The sequence below is a fragment of the Phoenix dactylifera genome, chromosome 9 (assembly GCF_009389715.1).
Source record: "Phoenix dactylifera cultivar Barhee BC4 chromosome 9, palm_55x_up_171113_PBpolish2nd_filt_p, whole genome shotgun sequence".
Taxonomy (NCBI): domain Eukaryota; kingdom Viridiplantae; phylum Streptophyta; class Magnoliopsida; order Arecales; family Arecaceae; genus Phoenix; species Phoenix dactylifera.
In genome coordinates this window covers 12,573,536-12,593,156 of record NC_052400.1, presented here as the reverse complement: position 1 = coordinate 12,593,156, position 19,621 = coordinate 12,573,536, and the positions used below count along the sequence as shown (strand labels likewise).

Genomic DNA, 19,621 nt, shown 5'->3' with positions numbered 1-19,621 from the left:
ACTCTCACCTACTAGCTAGTTTTCCTTCCCATCGCCCACCTAAAACAAATCTTGCAGACTAGCTGGTGAAAGAGCAAGATGACATCATCCCCTCATCTGCCACAAATTCAACAAAATCTGAGAAATTTGATTAGTTAGCCAACCAGAAAGTGGAGGAATCTGAAATAAATTCTCCCACTGACCCCATCTTCTAAAAGCAACCTAGTCATCTTCCAACCCAAAGCTTAACCATATACCATAACAACTTGCCTTCTATGCTACCAGCAAAAAGTAGCTCTTTGTGTAGCATTGTCACCTACCCATGATACATGTGCCAAATTTGGGAAGAATGACATGGAAATCCTTGATAAACCGGACAATCGTGGCATATTTGTACTTCATAAATCTTTATGCATGCTTGTATATATGTAAATAATGTATAAGACTGCTTACCAATAAAATAATGTATATGACTAGCTAAAAAAAAAAGCAGATTCATTTGAAATTAGGTCGGCACATCAAAATCGCGATACCCATCTTAGTTGCACAACGTGCCACTGCAGAAAATTTCTTTTCAAGTTTACATGCAAATTTATTCGGTGAAGCAACCAATATATGAGCAACAATTAATCGGCGCCATGATAGATGAAGGTCATATGTGTGATGAATCAAACAAGTTTATAAAATGCTACTATTGGTATTAGGCACCACATGCACTCTTGAGTGACCTTCACACTGATGTAAACTTATTTACATCGTACTTACTAGCCATGCTTATTTTATTCAACCTAATTGCTTTCCCAAAGTAAGTTCTTGTAGTGGAACCAACTTTCCAAAAGAAACTTGTTTAGCATCATTAATAAGATCAGCCCTACATATTCTCCCGACATGGATATGGATATGAGAATCGTAGTCAAACTCGTATCCAAGTATCTAACTCGGCAGGAGGGGGAAAAGGAGATACGAGAATAAGTAAGAAAAATTATATTTTAAGATACTTCCTAATTAACTTAAGGATACATGTTTTTCACTGATACTTCCTAATTAACTTAAGGATATGAGAAAAAAAAGTAATATTCTGCAGACTAATTTCAATAGCAACATCCTTGACGAATCACTAAAAAGAATAAATACCCACTTTAATATGAAAATAGAGGATTAAACTCATTAATAGAAAAGTTCAACTCTCCATAAATCTCATAAGTGACAATAATAGAACTTCATAAGTATACAGGTGTATGATAAGTATCTGACACAAACATTTAAGAAACTTATCATTAATAGCGTTAATAAGCACTTAAGCAAAACCTTCCATTGCTCACTGTCATTTTTTTATTCAATTCTTGTTTTAATTGCTCTAGCAGCTGCCATCCACAAAGCAAGAAAAAACTAACAGCATTATCAAAATCTTATGAAGTATTTTCTTCCCTTGACCCCTCATATTCCGACATCGTTAGGTTTCTTTACTGCAATTTCATTCCAGCGAAGTTACTGAATGTGTGCACACTAAATGACATCAAACATCAAGATTTCCAGCAATGCTCAACATAGAAAACTAGCAAAATGAAACCGTCCATACTTCACAACAGGGTCTTGCTATATAGAAAAACAAACAGCCTGTTCTACTGAACTAGAACAGCCAACAAGGCCCTCATGAAAAAGTTTTGGGATTGACACCTTGTGCTTGATGCCCAAGCCTTGGCGTGCCAAGGGACCTAAACTCTAATGTCTACATGCAACATTACCGTCAAGGAATCCACAACAACCGATATTAGTTTGAGCATACAAAAATCAACTTGCACGCACTAATCCAAAGTAATAAATCATATACAAATAGAACTTTAGAATGATTTTGTAATTAAACATTTTGAGAATTACAGAGTAACAGTAGTCACCTTAATATATTTTAGTCATTCTCAAGCACTAGAATTACTACGACTGTGCGCTAAACAAAGGAAGGAAAGAAAAGAGCTGATCTACGTGAACAGACATATCGTTTACAAGGATATTGAGTTGCTAATCAGACATGTTGGCATAAGATCTGATCTTCGACAACTACATGCTCTTAGAATGTAAATTAAAGCATGTGCACTTATCTTCCATGACTTCGGACTCACTTCCATACTCTTTGAACCTGTATTCCTCCTGCTTGCAAGCCGATGGCACCGATGGCACTGTAACAACGATTGCTCAAGCTGAAACGATGCTTTGTCTCCTTGCATCTAGACCATATGATCAGGTATCGACATATCGAGCAGGTGTGCCGGCCATGACAAACAGCATGAAGACATGAAAACATCTGCATGCATGTGCATGCATGCACAAAGTGAGAGGGAACATATTATATTTTTTATGTGGTGTGAAACCAAAAGGTGGCAATCGGATATCATATGGAAACTATATGGCACACAGTATATCTCCAGACTACTAGCAAACTATTGAATGATTAAACTATGCTGCAATGGTCACAGAACCAATACCAAATGGTTTTATGGAAAGCAGAAGTCGACAGAGAGCAGTAATAGCTTACAGGAAAAGAGATGCAACCAGAAGAAAAAAAAAAGCTGGCGGTGTACTTGGTGACAAGAGCAACACGAAGGATTGAAGCCAGCATCCCAAAGAACCGCGGCCTTTTGGTGCCACTGTTCCTCATGCCGCTGGGTAACATGAAAAAAGATGCCTTCAGAGGTTGATGCATAGCATGCAACAAAAATGTAAAAGCTTTTATAAATCCAAAAAGATGATATAAATGAAGAGGGGGGTGGGTTGGGGAGGGAGGGAGAGAGGTGGGGGACCAACTTCAGCCTTGGCTACTTCAAGTCCCGATGGGAGGAGGGAAAGAGAACAGGCCACACAGTATTTTTCTTTTGCAGCTTACTTCCTAGGGTTACAGTTACTTTATGGCTTTCTTTTATTTCCTTTTCAGGCGTGTATATTATATGGGGTGGAGGAGGAGAGGATAAGCTGTGAAAGTGATGGGGAGGGGGAAGAAAATGAATAAATTAAGTAAGGGCAAGGGCGAAGTTGGAATCCATGAATCCATCCAATCCGTGGTTCTGGGTAGCAGAGAACATGTCTCTTTATGGATGCCATGTTACCCATTCGATCAATTAATGGATAGGAGAAGAGGCTCATCAAGAGGGGAAATAGGTGTCTGTCTGAAGGCCGGGAGGATCAAGGGTTTCTCTTTGGGATTGAAGTGTGGAGAAAAGCGCAGCAACAGCACCATCGTCCTACCTAACAACTGCTACGCATTGGATGCTGCACCAAGCTTACTAGTCCACTCCTTGCTCTTTGTAATTTAGTGCTACGTTTCATCGATATTATTACTACATTACACGGAAAGAAAGAGACAACTCTCTCTCTCTCTCTCTCTCTCTCTCTCTCTCTCTCTCGGAAAGAGACTTAAAATTGACATGCATGGGAGCACTTGCATGGATGAACGCATGAATGCATAATTGCACTTGACCACTCACAATCTCATCAGACTATCCTTAGGTCGATGGAAATGTTAAATATATTATCTGCAATAGGAAACACCATGAGAAAGTCATTTTCTCTGTTTTCTTCTTTTAATGAGTGGAAAATTCAAATCATTTTAACCATCAAAAATTAAATGATTTATTCCTTAAGTTTGCCTAGTTTCCTTCTCACTATAGGATAAATAATGGATCATCAATTTGTGATACCTCATTTCCTTTATTCTTGCATCGTGAAGTCATTTAAAGGAGCAGATTACCGATACACAACAACAAACTTACGATGATAATCAGACAGAAGTTACCCCCGTTAAATTATGAAATGTAAGCTGCAGGAACAAATTCTCCAATGATGATAAACAAAATAGCTAGAGCCCGTGGTGTCACCCCTCTTCGTTTGGGAGGAGGATCCGTGCATGTTTGAAGCTTGGGAGGTGCTCCCTGAAGTGTTTGACATATGTTATTCGTCCATCATTTCCGTTTGAGTGATCGAAAAGTCTCCTTCCATTATTCTAAAATAAAACGAAAAGTCTCTTTATGGATTTGATTTGCCTCTTAGATTGTTCTTCTCTTCTATCCAGTCTTCAAAATGAGAGAGAGAGAGAGAGAGAGAGAGAGAGAGAGAGAGAGAGAGAGAGAGAGAGAGAGAGAGAGAGAGAGAGAGAGCAGGAAATTTCTTTTAGCCATAAATCTTCGACGTAAATTGGATTTCGATCTGTCTTATCTCTTACATCCATAGTCTCTGTCATGCTGGCTTAAAGCGTATACATTGCATAGCATATGAACAATATTCTACAATTCATTGCAAGGCATAATGCTAACATTGTCCATATATAGGAAATGAAAGCAAAATTCTTCTTCACAAAAATAGAAAGAACATGGGAACATGCAGTACAAGAAAATCAGTCAGTGCCGATACTTTTTATTGTATATACCAATACTTATAAGCATCGTTAGTTTTATTCCCAACACTTTATAAAACATTGCAAAAGCATCAGCAATATGTGCGTTGAAAATTAATTTGCCGACACTAATCGCCGATGCCATTAGCAATGCTTATAAGCGTCGCTAATTAGCGACGCTTTTTTTAGCAATGCTTATAAGCGTCCCTAATTAGCGACGCTAAAAAGCGTCGCTAATATTTATTATAACGATGCTTTAAGCGTCGTAAGAGTTTTTTTTTGAAAAAATTATTTTAAAAAATTTAAAACTCTGTACACATATATACACCAAACACATACGTAACAAAAGTCATATTATTATATATGTCGTAATCAAATAGATTATTCGAAATATTCATATTGTCAAATATGATTACATTTATATTGTCAATTTACATTTACAATGTGCTTTGAAAAACATAAAAAATATACATATAAAACTCCGAAATAAATAGTCTAAGAGCTATTTGGCGTTGATGGCTTCATCATCATCTCTACGAATAGAGAAAGTATCAGAAACCTACAAGAAAAAGATAAAAATTTTAGAAGTTAAGAATATGAATATCATTATGCTAATACAAAAATACATGATAATTATGTAAAAATACTCAAATGGATGTAGTTACTTATCTTAAGAGGGACAAACCTATGCAACATAGATGCAATCCAGTCAAGTTGAGCCCTCAAAGATTATATCTCTGTTTGATGGCTCTGCCCCATCTCCTCCATCGTCGTCTTCAGATTATAAAACTCTACAGTGCTACTATTTTGTCTGGCATCTTGGATATATCTGCAGCTCACCACAGACAACTAAGTGGGGGTAACTCCAACACCATAATCTTTCACTCGATTATAACGCTCTGGGCCTATCAATTCGGTGAGCATATGAGCTTTTTTTTCATAAGGTAAATCAAAGAAAATGCTCCTCACAAAAAAGACATGCAATATGTCCCTTAGTGCTCCAACCAAATAATTTAGCACGTGCTTAAAAATCATTTGATAGTCCAGATAAAAGCTACCTGCAATTTGAATATTTTGCCTACAAAAACATCAAATGCATCGATTCCCTCTCATAAATATTTTAATTTCTCTATTAAAGGCTGCAGAAAAATATTAATATCATTACGTAGGCCTTTCTAACCTGGATAACATTGACAAAATGAGTGAAGATTGTTTCATACACATCCATGGTAGCAAATTATATGGAATTAAAATAACCAACCAAAGATTGTATGTAGAACTCATCGTTCGGAATAGATTGAACCTATTAGTATCTAAACCCAGCCTAACACTGCGAACGAGCAAATTCGTGATGTCTATCATCAAATATTTTCCATGCAAAACTATTTGTTGGGTTTTTTAACATTTCATCCTTTGTATGACCTTCATCATACCATCTCATCGAGAAAGCTATCTTCAGTGATGCATACATTCTTTTCAATCTAGTTATGAGAGAAACACATGACCAAATTTTGGCCCCCTTTTTTTAGTTTATGCAGCATCCACTTCATTCAACAATTCATGCTCGTCTTCTTTGTATTTTTTCCATCATGAAGATCCACATATTCGGCACAACTCTTGGTTAACATTTTTACCACGGTATAAAATACAGTCATCGGATAACTGTGTATCTTCTCGTATCCAAGATCCAATTCTTTTACTACTTTCTTGGCTTCATAAGAAGATGATGGCAAAGTAATACCTTGCAGAAATGCATCCTTTAATAATTAAAGCGGCATAGTGAAAGACTTGTTAGACTACCCATTCAAATATTTTAAATAAAATGAATGCACAAGAAAAGAAATCTTCTTAATTTTTTACAATCCGGATATAGTTCTTGATCACAATCTTTCACCAAGTTACGATACCGAGCTGTGTCATCATTAGATAAATATATAGGTTCCTCAACATACATGGAATTAGTAAATGTACGCTCATCACCTATTACACCTGCTTCTTGTCCTCTACTAAAATCTGTTAAATTTTCAATACTATGTTCAAGAGTATCTCTGAGTAAACCCTTTATATCATAGGAATAGTATCAATATTTTCTAAGTCACAAAAAATATAAATTATTCTCATTTTTTCCTTGGTTGAATTAATAATTCTTGTAACTATTTTAGGTGAATAAATTAGTCAAAAATGATTCCACTATTCTGTGTTTATTCATGATATTTACAATTTATTCATAAAAAATTATGAACTACAAATTGTGATGTTGCATGTTGTTATTGATGGGTTGTTTTTGCTATTGTTTGTCTGTCTTTTTACCTATGTTGTGCTTCTTTTCATATAAATAAATATACACAATAAATTTTAATTAACAAAAATATTTTTACAAAATGTAAATTGTTATCTCTATCCAAACTTGTTGCATAGCTCCAAATCTGGCTTGAGCGAGGGCATCAATTGTCCAATCACTAACAGCCTTGCAGGTTATAAATGGAGTGTGAAATGTAACGGAGGCTGTTTGACTCCACTTATTTTATTTTAATCAATCAAATACTAAAGAGTTGGTGTATTTATTCGAGGAATAAAGTTGAGGTTTCAAAAATTAAGTAAAGCTACATTTTTTATTCAACCCGGAATAAACTACTCCATCTTATATGATAAAGTAATTTATCCCGGAGCAAGGAGGGATAGGGTGTAAACTAACGCATGCATTTATTGCAAGTTAATTTATCCCCTAATCAAACATGAACTAGGATTAGGATCCTCTTCAATCCTTAAGGATCCCCGGTCCTTGAGGATGCTAGAAGGAGAAGTGCAGGATGAGATCCAGCGTCCTTTTGTGTCAAACCTTTTCAACTGATGCTGGGAGATCGAAGAATGAAACATATACTTGTGATTGCAACATTTCTTGATTTAAACCATTTAATTGTTGACCCACAAACAATTGCAGCAAGTTCTCTACTCGGCTTTCGATCTGGTCTCTCTGCTGCCACTCCCGGCTTTCTGCTGACGCTGTAGAATTTTTTGGATGGTCGAGCTGAAAAACAAAATTGACCGCATCCAAGCTATTTCATGAACAAAGGATGAAAAACTTAAGAGCCCACCAATTTTAGGAGTAAATAAATTAACAGATAGATAAATAAAAGAAATAAAATATTATTTCTAAAAATAGAAAGTGGAAATTCTAATCTATATCATTCTGCTTTGCTTAATTACTGTACGCATGGATATATATTCTATATTATTTTAAAATAAGGTACACCAGATGAATGGCTATATAAAGCCTCACTGCTGGAGCCTGGACTGTTGTTGGGTTAGCGAGATATATAGAGATAGGAACATAAGAACGATAAGAAAGACAGCGTTAATCTTCTCTTTTCCTTTTCCTTTTCCTTTTCCCGTCTCTTTAGGTCCCCCGGCCCCCCCTCCTCCTCTGCAAGAGCCTCTGCTTCCACTGCAAAGTCCACCCCGGCCTCTTCTCCTCACTTCCCCCATCCCTCCGCCCTCCAGTCCCTCATCTTTCTAACTCCTCTCTTCTATCAATTTATCTTATTCTCTCTCTTCTGAAAGAGACATTAGGAACCAATGGATCTGGACTTCATAGATTCTCCTCCAGATGTCCAAATGGACCTGATGGCCATGATGATGGAGATGGAGAAGCTGGCCGACTTCTCGAAACCTCCACAACCATTGGCCGAGTTTGCGAGTGGTCCCCCGGCAGCTTTCTGCAACGCGCCTAACAACAACACTCCACCCTCGTCGCTACTCGTCGGCGCGCCGTCTTCTGTACCCTGCAGTAACCCCATTATTATGGCGTCGAACACCCTGGCGGCAGGAACCAGCCCCTCCGAGTTGAGCAAGCGGGCGTCCGCGGAGGCGGTGAGGGAGATGATGTTCCGCATAGCCGCGATGCAGCCCATCCACATCGACCCCGAGTCCGTGAAGCCGCCCAAGCGGCGCAACGTCAAGATATCCAAGGACCCGCAAAGCGTGGCGGCGAGGCACCGGAGGGAGAGGATCAGCGAGCGGATTAGGATACTGCAGCGGCTTGTCCCTGGAGGGACCAGGATGGACACTGCCTCCATGCTCGATGAGGCCATCCGCTACATGAAATTCCTCAAGGACCAGGTCCAGTCGCTGGAGCTCGCGGCAGCCGCGAACCGGCGGACCCTCGGGATCGGTACCACCAGTTCGGCGTTTTCCCCGGCTGTCACAGGTTTCTCGAGTGGGAGCTACTTCTGCTTCGACAAGAGGTGCGAGAAACCAGATCAGGGGTTCATATGCCGATCGACTTGCAATGGTATGGATGGATAAAAACTGGTATTTGTGTTAATGATAAATTGCATGTGGAACGTTGATGTTTCAAGAGTGCCGAAGGGAGTTAAGTTTGAACTGAAAATCAGTCTCTCTCTCTCTCTCTGCCTCCTTTTGTCCTTCTTGTTCAACATACATAATGCCTGCTAGTGAGCTTGTTAGAAACAAATTAATATTTGAGCCGCTTATAAAAAGAGTAACAATCTCTCTCTCTCTCTCTCTCTCTCTCTCTCTCTCTCTCTCTCTCTCTCTCTATATATATATATATATATATATATATATATATATATATATATATCTGTGTGTGCGTGCTCATTTTTGTTGCATGATTGCCTATTCCCTAGAAATCTTGTAGAATTTTTTTTTCCTGAGAATGATGTGTTTGTTACTATAATATATAATACATTCTGCTAAAATTAATTATTGCACTTTCTCTTTCCACCAGCACCACCATCTCCTCCTCGTCCTCCTCTCTCTCTCTATCTTTCTCTACTGAAACAAGTTTTTTATGTTATCCTAAGCCCGACCGATTGATTTGTTGGTTCTTAACCTTCTGGATTTTTCCCTTATGTCGCCTCTCCCAATTGTTTTCCTCTCGGTCTCTCTCCCTCGTAATGGAAAGGAGACGACCTCGTGCCTTATAAATCCCTTCCGCAGACTAGAGATCTTAGAGCAGGGCCAGGGGTAGCGGATCTGACCCTGGTCGCGGAGGTAGAGCCGTCCTCTATTATTCCCTCCACCTACTTAATAATGCTACCGTGTGAGTCTTCCATACCAACAACAGACCACTGCATTAAATTGCCTTCTCCAATTCCAATTCCAATTTCCAAAGCCATCGCAAAGCGACCATTGCCCTGGTACCAACCATCCCGTGTGCAAGACTCACGGGGAGATTTCCACGTCATAGGATGCATGGCGTTTCCACGTGAACGTCTGACGTGCGGCTGGACTCAGCGATGTGAGCACGAGGGTGAAGGTGACGTCGGCGGTTTCCGCGCCCGCCACGTGAAGATAATCCGAGGGGTCGATGAATTGGATTCTCGCGGGAATAATAAGATGGAACCCGTGATGTCATGATGATACTGTTGCTGCTGCTTTTGTGCCCAGAGGGCACGCACCTTGCTTGTGTTTTATAATATTTTTTATACACTAGTGCTGGGGAGGGTGGGATGCACTTGAAAGGGGCAATAAAAAAAAAAAGTATTCATGATTGTGATTCTCTTGGGATCGTGTTTACGCTTTTGATTGTTTCACTCTCTTTGTTCATTTAAAATAAAAAATTGATCCAATATATTGAAAGTACATTTTTATTAAAGAAAGGATTGAACATTAGGAAGAATGGTTTTAGAAATATATTTTCTTAGGATCTCGAGATTAGAATGAGATTTAGGAGTGAGAATAGGTCGGATCGAACCGGATCATGAGTATTCCCGATCTAATCTGAATCCTTATTTAGGTTCTAATTTTGAACTCAAACCCAATCCAATAAAAAATAGGATCAGGTCAAGGAGTCATTCGGGTCGGATCGGATCCATGTATAACTCGAATTCAACTTAAAAAAAATTTAAGTTCGGTTCGGGTTCTGCTCGGATATGTTTGTTCGAGTCCAGTTCATCAAAAGATGAGAACAATCCACACCTATTGGGAAAAGTTTTTAGACGGTGGCTCATCAGTCTGGGATGCTGAGTGCAGACATTCATCAAATTTTGAGCCAGGCCCGGGCATCGAGCACTCTGTAAACTGCTGCTCTCCAGATGATGAGCCTGGTGGAGATGAATTGGGTGTTGAGTGCTGAGGCTCACCATGCAGTGCGCTTAGCCCAAATGACGAGTGTCCAGGGTGCTGCTGCCCAAAGTGCATCGTTCATCGTTTACTTCAATTTGCATTAGCAGCAGCACCTCCTTTGTGCCCATGCCAACCTTATGTGTTGCTTCAACGTTGAAATGAATTAAGTGAAGTCCAAATGGGACCAAAATAGTATTTATAATGGACAATATTTGACTCCAGAGCCCTCCTTGAGAGCCCGAACATATAAATATCATAAAATTTGAAGAACAACCTTTGTTTATTCTATCCTGACAAAGCAATAAATATGCAAAAAAAAAAAGTAGCTAATATCTGATCCATTTATTAAATAAAATTAAGATTTCTGACATACAAATTTGCATAGAAGCTAAAAATTTATGATATTCTATGAGCACACTGAGCAGCGGCTTGAGCAAATAACTTTGCTAGTTTTTCTATTATTTAGACAAATATTGGTTATTATTTCTATAATTGTTGTATATATGTAATCCATTATAGGGATATGCATAGCAGAATCGCTTGTCATGGAAATTTAAAGAAGAGAAGCTAATGCAAATGTCTCAACCGAGGTAAGCACGAAGAGTACTGCAACTTGTTGGAACCTTACTAATGACTCTAAAGCAGAAATACTAAAATAGATAGCCAACCATATCTTTAACCATAATGCTCCAACCACCGCGATGTAGCGTGGACACTGGCCTTGGAATTGAACGAGAAGATACTCCAAAAAAAAGTGTCAATGATAGCAATACGAGAAAACGTGAGCCTAGCAATCTTAGACACTAAGAATTCCTAAGAATATCGTTCATTAAATATGCATTCAGAACGAATTCATAGGACTTCATTTGGTCCAATAAGGGTACACTTTGGCTGAGTGCAGGCTTCAACTCAAAACAAATATAATCTCAACTGATTCTCGAATTTTTGGAACGAGAATAAAACTAGTCGATCTCAGAACCAAACAGGACCAGCCAAGCTCGGATTGAATTAGTTATCAAGTAAACCAATATTTCAAAAAAAAATATTATGATTTATTAATTTTATTTTAAAAAATTATTTAAGACATTTTGCAGCAACTAAAAAAGCTATCATCCTATTCGATAAAATGAGCTAAAATAAAATAAAAAAATTAAAGATATAACGAACCATGAGTTGATATATACGAGATGATCAGCTGTTTAATTGGTTATATATCAAACCTAGCTGACTGCAAATATTTTATCCTCTCATGATTGAGAATGGGTTTGCGTTGCCACTGATGGCGATTGTGTCGCATGGAGCACGCGGGCGTGATGAACACGCCCCATGTTTATCATATGGGTGACGGCAAGACTACTCGAGATAGCGCATATGTATCACACTTTACACGAAATGACACTTTGCCACCAATGACAAGGCAAGCTACTAGCAGTAGTATTTACACGTGCCCCATGTTCTTACCGTCTGCATGCATGCAATTATGCCCGCCATCTCCAGGACACCTGCTTGGCTGGTCACCGTGCTCATTATTTTCTCGGCCGGGTTGCAGTGTAATGGGTGACGACCCAAGTTCTAAGCTCTATCTCAAGATCAACCCAAGTAACTCATACCGAAAGGAAATTTTGTCAGCTGATGACTCGAAACATTTTAACTACATGATGATTGAAAGCAACGTGCTCCTTTTTTACATCGATCTTTATTTATCTTATAATTCGGACATGTTAAGTTCCATCGAGCCGGACAACTTGAGCAGTCCATCCTGTTTCAATGGCCAAGCAATTAATCCAGGTTGAACTGTTTTCGGGCTCAGGCTCATGTTACTCGAGCAAATAAAAACACTAGTGGGATTTTTGTGATTATCAATTTATTAAGGCAATCCAGCCTAGGTCCTAAATTGTCCCCTAGAATCTTACTGTCATCCTCAAGATATTATGCAACCATCGAAAGACTGAAGTCCCAGTGAGCACTACAAAAGAAAGGATATCTGCCGGCGCTTTTTGTGGTCTCTACCGACGCTTTTTAGCGTCGGCGAATTCCCAGCCCACGCACCGCAAAGCGTGGGTCAGACGTCGGGCAGGTGGGCGTGGGTCGGGTTTAACCCGACGCGTCAAAAAAGCGTCGTTGGTCTATGCCGACGCTTTTAAGCGTCGTTCCGTTTATCATACTCCGACGCTTATAAGCGTCGGCGAGAAGGGTTGGTTACTATGGTTTTAGGCCGACGCTTAAAAGCGTCGTTAAAGTTTACGTTCCTGTTGCTTTTCCCGACGCTTTTAAGCGTCGTTTTTTCTATCTATGCCGACGCTTAAAAGCGTCGTTAAAGGCGTGCCATTACGTTTGCATTCGTGTTGCATTTCCCGACGCTTATAAGCGTCGGCATTAAATTTTTTTTTAAAAAAAAAATTTGTAAAAGTAATTTTTAAATACTATGTGTACATTAAATTCTTACAAAACAATAGAAACAAATACACTGAATCACATATATAACAAAATATGAGTCACAAACAAGAACTTTGATTGCATTCATATTATCATATTTGATTACATTGTACTTCAAAAACATTCTAAAAACATACAAGTCAAATTCCTAAGTACACAATCTACAATATGTATCAAGGGTCGGCATCATCATCTCTACAATATTGTCATTAAGCTTGGGGCGAGCCCAGTCAACCAAGCTCTGCTGCTTGCTCGGGCGAGTCTTGTCCACAGACCGGCGTCCTATTAAGAGCTCAAAAAGGACAACCCCGAAGCTGTAGACATCACTCCTAGCTGTCAAGTGACCGGCTTCACATTCATCATCAGGATTTGCCTGAGAAAGGGGCCTTGCTGTTGTCAATACTCCAGTAGATGTTGGAATTGGTGAGTAGGTCGGTTCCTGGATAGCCTTCCTTTTATGCTCCTTAAAAGTGTTTGGTAAGAAACTCCCGACGAGCACCTGCAAAAGCAACAGAAACCACATCATCGGGGCATCTTTTACATCCGAGAAAATCAAGAGATGTCACCTGGGAGTTGTGCCCATTGAATACATGCAAACAATAACTCGGCTGCAAAACAAGCCAGAAAATTGTGTTAAGAAATCAATAAAGTGTTTGACAGCAGGCCTTTGAAACACGTGAAAGATTCATGTCAAATATTGATGCATCAATAAATTACAGTAATCAATAAAGATGCTTGAAGGCAATATATGCAAAATGCTATGTATGTATGTATAAGAAAAAGGTTAAAGAACTGAAAGATATAAAGAGACAAGGAGCATCCACCATAACTGAAGAGCATACCTTATCGACCACGGCAAAAGCAGCCTGGATGGGTGTCATATCCTCATATGGGATTCTTCCTGTTAACATCTCCCATAATACTAGTCCAAAGCTGTAAACATCTACCTTCGGTACATAATGCTTGTGTTTGATCATCTCAGGTGCCATCCAACGAAATGTTCCAGGGTCCTCAGCTAACACATCACAATATATTCCATTCCTCGAGCAATATCAAGGGCAATTGCAATAAGTTTCTGTAGAGGAAGGGATTTGTGTTCAAGCTTGTGTAAAAATGCCCTGAGGGATCCTCCAGAAAGATATTCAGTAATTACACAAAAGACTGGTGGTTTCTTACATGCTGCTGCCAGCTGCACCAGACCAGAGATAATCATGAGGGTGGCAGAAAGGAGCATCACCATACAAGATTGCACGAGACAGTATAAATTCAAGTAATACATAGAGTCAGACAAGATTGTGAAGTACCGCATTAGCGTTGATATAACAAATCAATAGAGAGAAGACCCGTAGTCATTCCAAACTCAGCTATAGTAGTTTATGAAGGTGCTGGCCCTACCTAACATGCACATTATAAATACTATATGAAATGTTTCTATATGAAAAATTTTGAAGTAAATGAATTTTAGAAACTTACAATTGCTATAATATATATAGAATTGAACATACACATATAGATATTATACAAAGATAAAATATCCGGTATACTATATAAAGAATTGAACATGTGATAGATTTAGGCAATTGTTATTGTAATCAATATAGAAGTCATATAGGAAATCTACCGAACAGAAAATAACAACAACTATTTTTTCTTACCAAGTGTTGCCTATAATGATATATTCCAGGGATACTTCGCTTCTTCCATTCCTTCAAGTCAACGATGTTCATCCCAAATGCCCATCGGCAAGCTTGTGGATCAAAATTTTCAGAGATTTTTGGGTTTGAGAAATTGAGGTAAGTATCAAACCTATGAAAGCTCTCTTTGCACGTCTCAACTGCTCCATTCACCATCCCCTTCAAATCTAAAGACAAGAGTAGTGTCAAATCCTTTTGAACAACAACATCATCATCAAGAAAAAGTATCTTATCAAGCCGTGGATAAATAGAATGAACAGTTTACTTGCATGAAGAAGATGTATTCCAGTTACCTCATCTAGTTCGTGGGAGTCAAGTTGTCCAGCCGGACTGCCTGTCCTGAAACCATGTAAATGTATAAAGTAAATGTATATTTTCACATGTGTATAAAGTAAATGTATAAAGAAATGCTTTGTAAAATGAAACAATTAATAAATAGGGCATTTTTTTCTTACTTCTGAATCAACGACAGTAATTGTAAAATGTGATTGCGGATAACTTCACGGCTCTTTCTTACTGCAGATTCTTTGCACAAAAGAACAAGCTCATCTACCAATCTGAGCAGAAGAATAACAAGTCAGCAGTAGCTTCTATTCAGCAGAATCCACAACTAAATAATTAATTAGCAGACTATCTAAATTATAAACGAGATTAAAATACAAAATATTTTCACCCAAGATTCAATCAAGAGTTCAAGATTTCCATCTTGTTTCCTAATGGGAAGGATTGGCTGTCAAAAAGGAACTAATACAGATAGAGACAATTAACACCAAGTAAATTCATCCAAACATAATTATATACCATTGGCTTCTTCCATGATAGATGATATTAGATACATTTATATGTGCTTCTAAACTTGGGATAAACCTAATAAGCAGAATAAACTTTGGGAGAACAAAAGGAACGATTATATACAATTAGATGGACACCGGCTGAATTTTTGAGCAATCTCAATTTTCATCTGAATAGAGTTGTACAAGACAAAATCATATCAACATGAACAGTTAAGCATACCTTTCAATATATGGTGATTTCCTGATCCATGGCACCTCTATATGCTTATCTGAGAGCATCCATGTGAGTTATGAACATAAATGCATGCATACACATGTATATATATCCAATTTATACACATAAATTTTCACATGTGTAGGTGGGACAACAGAAATGCTTTATACACATGTAGCCACCGCCGCTTCTTTGAAGCGTGAGGATATGTGACGCCTGGGGTATTTTTTCCCGACGCTTGTGGATAGCGTCGGCAAAAAAGGGTCGCCTTTTCCCAATTTTCCTGTAGTGCTCAAATGATGTGGTCAATAAAAACAATACAATAAACTTCAAAAGGATTTTATCTTTCCCAACAGGAAGAAGAACAAGTAAATAAACTGAAGAACAGAGAATACTAGCATAAAAGGCATCCACGACTGATATCAATTATGTTTGGCTTCAGAGAATTCTCCCATAGCCAACTTAACAGTACTCAGGTTTACAGCACTCATGTCGACAAGTGACCCAAAAGAACACCATGCCCCAACTTTCCAATATTAAAAAATAATAGCACTTCATGAAAAGGTAGCAGAACACAAAGACACAAGCCACAATCAAAGCAAGGCATCACCTTCAGCATATGCATGTAATCAACTAACTACGTATTTCCATTAAAAAAAATCCTAAACTTGAGCCAATCTCATCACAACTATCAGACAGAAGGCACGCATAAAACAATCCACTTCACTTGAACAAAAAAAATAAGGGGAATTCTTACTGCACAAAATTTACCCCAAAATAGACAAAAAAAAAACAAGAACATAACTGATTAATTAATAGCCACAAAACAAAATACCAGAAAGATTACGAAGAACTAATACACCAAAGATCAAACTACACGAAACAAAACAATCAAACAGAAGGCATATGTGGGTCGCGGAGAAGAGAGAGAGAGAGAGGGGTGTAAGAGATAGACCCTCAAAGAGTGTATACATAGACCATTTGATTTCTGTTTTCCCTCGAAGCTCAGCACAAAAGCCCAATATAAGCCACAATCTATTGAAACCAAAGCAAAACACGAGAAAGGAAAACCATTTCCAGAATCCATTTTTAAAGAAAGAAATGTAAAAAAAAGGATAAACCCCATCATCAGCAACCAAGAACACATATATTAGATGGGAAAAAAGATCAAAATTAAAAGGCCGAAAAAGGATGGAAGGATTAGCAACGGTAGATCTCACTTCACGTTAGGGCATTCCCTAGCGAAGTGGCCCAGCACCGGCCGGAATGGCAGCCGCCCCGGGCGGTGATCGGGATGGAAGCCCCTCCTCATACGCCGGGCCGGATCGGGCGCAACGAAACCCTAAAAATTCTCTTAGGGATTTCGCGAAGAAAGATGGAAGCCGAGAGAGAGAGAGGTCACGACGAGTGGGACTGAAGAGGGAGAGACGGTGGAAGGAACGGAACACGAGGGCTAGCGTTTTACTTGCCGAAAGCGGGAGGGAAACGGTTGAACAGAAACGGTGGGGAGCAGAACAAGCGAGAAGGAGGGAGAGGAGGGAGGAGAAGAAAACTACCTCGGGCGGGCGGAGCGGGTTGGGGTCGGTCGGTCGACGCCGGAGAGGAGGGAGGAGGAGGAGCTAGGAGTCGGACGATCCGCACCGGAGAGGAGGAAGATGGGGGCTAAGGCAACGCCGAGAGGAGGAAGACGAAGGCCGCTGGGTTCGGTGGCTTCAGCGCCGGAGAGGAGGAGAAAGAGGGGGCTCGGGAGTAGCTAGGGCAAGTCTGCGGGACGGTGGGTCTTAAGGTGGCTTCGGCGACGCTTATAAGCGTCTACCGTTTGGATTACCCACGCATATACGCGTCGTCTTAGGCCATCAACAACGACGCTTTAAAGCGTCGTTTGGCTTCAGTCTACGACGACCCTTTTAAGCATCGTCTAATCCCTCAATTTTTCCACACCCACTAAAAGCGTCGGTAAAATTTAGCGCGGGAGAAGAATTTACCGACGCTTTTCAATAGCGTCGGCATTTAAGCGTCGGCGTTTCCCCCTTTTACTATAGTGGAGACATCCGCAGGACACCTATATACCATAGACCATATAACATATATTGTACCATATACTGTATACCCTATACTGTGTGCCGTATACGGAATAGGGTATACGGTATAGGGTTTACGGTATATGGATAGGGTATATGGTACCTGGTATATAGTATAGGATATATGGTATAGAATTTACGATATACGGTATAGGGTATATAGTATATGGTACATGGTATAGCATATATGGTATACGGTAAACGATATAGGGTATATGGTATACCATGTACAGTATAGGGTATAGAGTATATGGTATACGGTATAGAATATATGGTATACAGTATAGGGTATAGAGTATATGGTGTATGGTAGAGGGTATACGGTATACAGTATAGGGTATAGAGTATATGGTATACGGTATAGAATATATGGTTTACAATCTACAATGTATGCTATACGGTATAGGGTATACGGTACATGTCATACGGTATACAGTAGACAGTATAGGGTATTCAGTGTACCGTAAATGATATAGGGTATACGGTGTACGGTAGACGGTATATGGTATACGATATAGAGTATACGGTATATAGTATAGGGCATAGGGTATACGGTATATGGTGTACCATATATGGTATAGGGTTTACGATATACGGTATAGGGTAGACAGTATACAATATACGGTACACGATAAATGGTATAGGGTAGATGGTATAGGGTATATGGTACGGTATACAATACGTTACACAATATACAGTATGCGGTATAGGATATATAGTATACGGTATAGGATATACAGTATACGGTATAGGGTAACTGGTATAGGATAAACTGTATAGGGTATACGTTATAGGGTATTAGTTATATGGTATAGGGTTTACTTATACAGTATAGGGTTTACTTATACGGTATAGGGTTTACGGTATAGGATATACGGTATAGGGTTTATGGTATACAGTATACAGTATAGGGTATAGGGTACAAGGTACACAGTATAGGGTATATGGTATACGATATAGGATATACGGTACAAGGTACATGGTATAGCGTATATGGTATGCGACATACGATTACTCCCACCTACTCACATTCGTGGAACTTGACATAGTAGTGCCTTTGAACATATATAAGTTGGAGCCTAGATCGTAGTTGCATATGTGGTTGGTTGGTATGGGCCGGATGTGGTATTAAGTTTGGCTATCACTAGATGGCTTGGCCATAGCTGAGTCGAGTTCAAAATGGTTTAAAACTTTCCAATCTTATCATTACCAAATTGATTATTGGATTGTTTTCTTTTTAAATGACAGCATGGGTACTAGAATGACCAATATTCCTCATTTTTTATGCTATAATCTATGGTTATTACGTAGATACAAAAGAACTTGCAGAATAGAATGCATACCTATATATATTTGAGTTTAATTTAGCCTCTAGCTCATGGATTATTGGGATGAGTTTGGTCCGCATTTAGGCCGTGTGAGATTTTCAAGCCCAAGCTCTACCAAGCTCAATGACATTTTAGCCCAGCACATGTAACATGTATGTTGGGGGAGGAGACAAGCAAGCTATAGACAGCCCAATATGCATTACATGATACACTTTTAAATTTCTACCATCATTTGATTGGTTGCGCAGTTTCAAATCTTTGCCTTAATTTGATTGCTCTCATGAAAGGGGCGAAGTTGCCCGTGTTTAAATAACCAGCATTCAACTGCCATGTACATTAAAATAACACTTGATGTGACTCATTTTTAAGTTCTCTTATGAGTTTTTCAGCTTGATACGCAGGAGATAGAACTAGGGGACTTCTATTTGTTTCCGAGAGAAACTACTCCATTTGTTGCCAAAGCTGTTATTGTCCTTTGTAGAAGAAAGCCGATAGGAGGTGCATGGCCTAACTCTAGTTGGAATTTTTTAGCTCTTCCATGTGCCGAGTTTGAAATAGGATGCAACACCCTACTTCCGATGCGCTTCCTTTTGTCTCTCTCTATATGCATATATAACCAAATTG

General features: G+C 39.1%; 1 protein-coding gene across 1 annotated transcript; it reads left to right on the top strand.

The window, feature by feature from the left end:
• Positions 1-7,713: 7,713 nt before the first annotated feature.
• On the top strand, positions 7,714-8,853 carry LOC103701902 (transcription factor HEC2-like). Its single transcript, XM_008784120.4, has one exon. The coding sequence runs from the start codon at positions 7,937-7,939 to the stop codon at positions 8,663-8,665; it is 729 nt and encodes a 242-aa protein (XP_008782342.1). The 5' UTR covers positions 7,714-7,936; the 3' UTR covers positions 8,666-8,853.
• Positions 8,854-19,621: the final 10,768 nt, after the last annotated feature.